Raw genomic sequence first — 2,700 nt, forward strand, 5'->3', positions numbered from 1 at the left:
AACCATTAAAATAGAAAAGGTAAAAAATGGAAGGGAAAGATTTCATCATTCTCAAGGTATGATTGTTGAATTAACAAAACAAGCTTCAATAGAGAGATGTTAGAGACAGAAAGCATCCTTACAAGAATGGAGTTGCACAACCGAACTGCAGTAAATTGATAAGTCCCAGAAGAATCATTAAATATCCCTATACATGAAGAACAAAGAAGAAGAAATTAGGGGGAAAAAAGACGAAAATTGACATTGTATACCCATACTATATGTTCCCAAAAGTAGGCATCGAGTAGAGTGGTGATGAACAGTGTAAAAAGAGAGGAATCAGTTTTGTGTTTTCTGCAATAAGAGTAGGAGACACAGAATTTGAATGAGAAATAGAAATTTGGAAATTAAAAAAAGATTACATAGGAGAGAATGAATATGATGTTGGAGAAGATGAAGTGGGTTTAGGATATAGAGAGATAGCAAAAGAGTTACCTGCTTTAAGATGTTGAGTCTTTGCGAATCCGTCTCCTATTGACATAGATGTTAGGGATGTGGGAAATGGAAGGCCAAAATGTGGGGGGTCCTTCCTCCCTATGCCTTCACCCAACAACGGACAGTTACTGATGGAGAGTTCCCTTAAAGAGCCAGGCAGCCTTATTATCTTCCCCAGCTTAGGGCACTCTGAAATTGATAAGTATTCAAGGGACTGTGACTGTGACACCTCCAGAGATGTCAAATCTTTACGGCTTGCGATTCTGAGATACTTGAGATTTGTGAACGCTGGCAATGCCAAGGATGTAAGTGAATTGCAGCTGTTGTCTATTCTAAGACTCCTTAGTGACTGATGTTGTTGGTGTTGCATTGGGAATTCTACATTCTTGCAATCCTCAATTGATAGCTCTTCCAATGAAGGGGGTAAAGAATCCCCTGGAAATGATATGGATGATGAGCACTATGAGATCTGTAGGTGTATGAGAGAGGTTGGTTGGGTGTGGGTCATGGCCTCAATCACATACTCCACCTGCTGCTCTCCATTAACCAATAGTCTCTCTAACATGGAAAGTGGTAGGTCCCGCATTCTTGCTTTCTGTTTGCCATCTATTGTTAATTCGCGTAGGATGGGAGCTCTTGGCAGATAATAACCAAGCTCCTCGCATCTAACAATGTAGAGTGATTTCAAAGACGGAAGGAAAGTGGGCAAATCTCCTCTTAATATAGGACAGTTATGTATCCAAAGTTCCTCAAGTTGAGGAAATGGTGCATCATCACATTCATATGACTCCCATTCCCCCCAGTAACTCATATCAGAGAATGAGAGATATTTAAGGGATCGAAAGGGTGTCTTTGGATGATGAGTTGCATCACCCTTATAGAATTCACCACCAATCATCTTCACCATATCACAATGTGAAATCTCCGATCTCGTTAGAGCGGGTAACTGTCCAAATGAAGGAAGCATCATACAATTCCTGCATCGCCTCAGCTCCAACTTAGTAATGTTGTAGTACGAAGAGTGCCCTACCCAATCCGGAAACATGCTACCTCTGTAACCCTTGATGAATAGCACCTTCAAGTCTTTGTGAGGACGTAATTTGTCAAGTACATCTCTTTCACTTCTGGAATTCCAAAACTCTCTATCTTTAAATATTGACCTTGACCACTCCAAATTTAAAGCATTCTGGTGTATTTTCTCATCCATTCTTGCACTTGATGCTTCACCACCATTCTCAACATTCTCTAATTTCGCAAGCGACAATGAGCCATGAAGATTTGCTAGCTCTCCCAATTCTCCAATCCCATTCTCTCATGTTTGCCCGCAGTATAGTCACTTAAAAATTGCAAATCTTTTAAGTTGCTCATCTTTTTTGGCATATCTACCAAATAAGTGTGGGAAATATCAAGATGACGCAATTTCACAAGATTTTGCATGTTGGAGGGAAACGTTTTAAGTTCTTTACAGTTTGCCAACTTCAATGTTTGTAAATTGTACAAAGAATTCAAGGACTCGGGCAATGACATGACAAGTGTGTTAGAGAGATTCAAATAGCGCAAGTGGATCAATTCACCAATTGAATCAGGCAATATATCAATTTTAAATGATGCAAATGACAAAACACGTAAGTGCTTCAACTGTGCTAGTAAGTGACAAGTATCAATTCCCTCTTTGTGTTCACGGTATTTCTTGATTTTCAACAGAGTCCTTGCATGACGTAAACTATCACATGCTTCTGAGATCTTTGAGACAGAGTCATTGTCACCGAGATCATATGACAAATGACGAGTTTTAGCATCATGTTTGCCTACATTCTCGACTTCAAAGGTTCTAACAAAGAACTTTTCACCATAGAATCTCGCTATATCATGCATGAGATAGGGCATCACAAATGAATTTTTATAAGCATTCTTTAAAGGTTGAAAGAATGATCGTGCAGCTAAATCATTGAAGTATTTATAACCAACTTCTAAAATGCTTCCACTCTTTGGTTGTTGCAAAAGATCTTCAGCCATCCACAACAATATCAATTCACCTCTATTGAATTCATAATCTTTGGGATATAAAGAAAAATAGACAAAGCATCGTTTTAAGTGTGAAGGGAGATAATGATAATTTATTTTCAATGCAGGAAGAATCCTACACTCATCTTCAGAAAACTTCCATAGTCTACTGCGTTTTCTTGGATCATTTAGACATTCTTCGCGAACAATTTCACGGCCCAT

General features: G+C 38.8%; 1 protein-coding gene across 1 annotated transcript; it reads right to left on the bottom strand.

The window, feature by feature from the left end:
* Positions 1–934: 934 nt before the first annotated feature.
* Positions 935–2,700, bottom strand: LOC130945623 (putative disease resistance RPP13-like protein 1). Its single transcript, XM_057874329.1, has 2 exons — positions 1,861–2,700; positions 935–1,783 (listed from the first exon to the last, which is right to left on the bottom strand). Exons 1-2 carry the CDS (start codon positions 2,698–2,700, stop codon positions 935–937), a joined length of 1,689 nt encoding a protein of 562 aa, XP_057730312.1.

Source organism: Arachis stenosperma, chromosome 8 (genome assembly GCF_014773155.1).
Source record: "Arachis stenosperma cultivar V10309 chromosome 8, arast.V10309.gnm1.PFL2, whole genome shotgun sequence".
Classification (NCBI taxonomy): domain Eukaryota; kingdom Viridiplantae; phylum Streptophyta; class Magnoliopsida; order Fabales; family Fabaceae; genus Arachis; species Arachis stenosperma.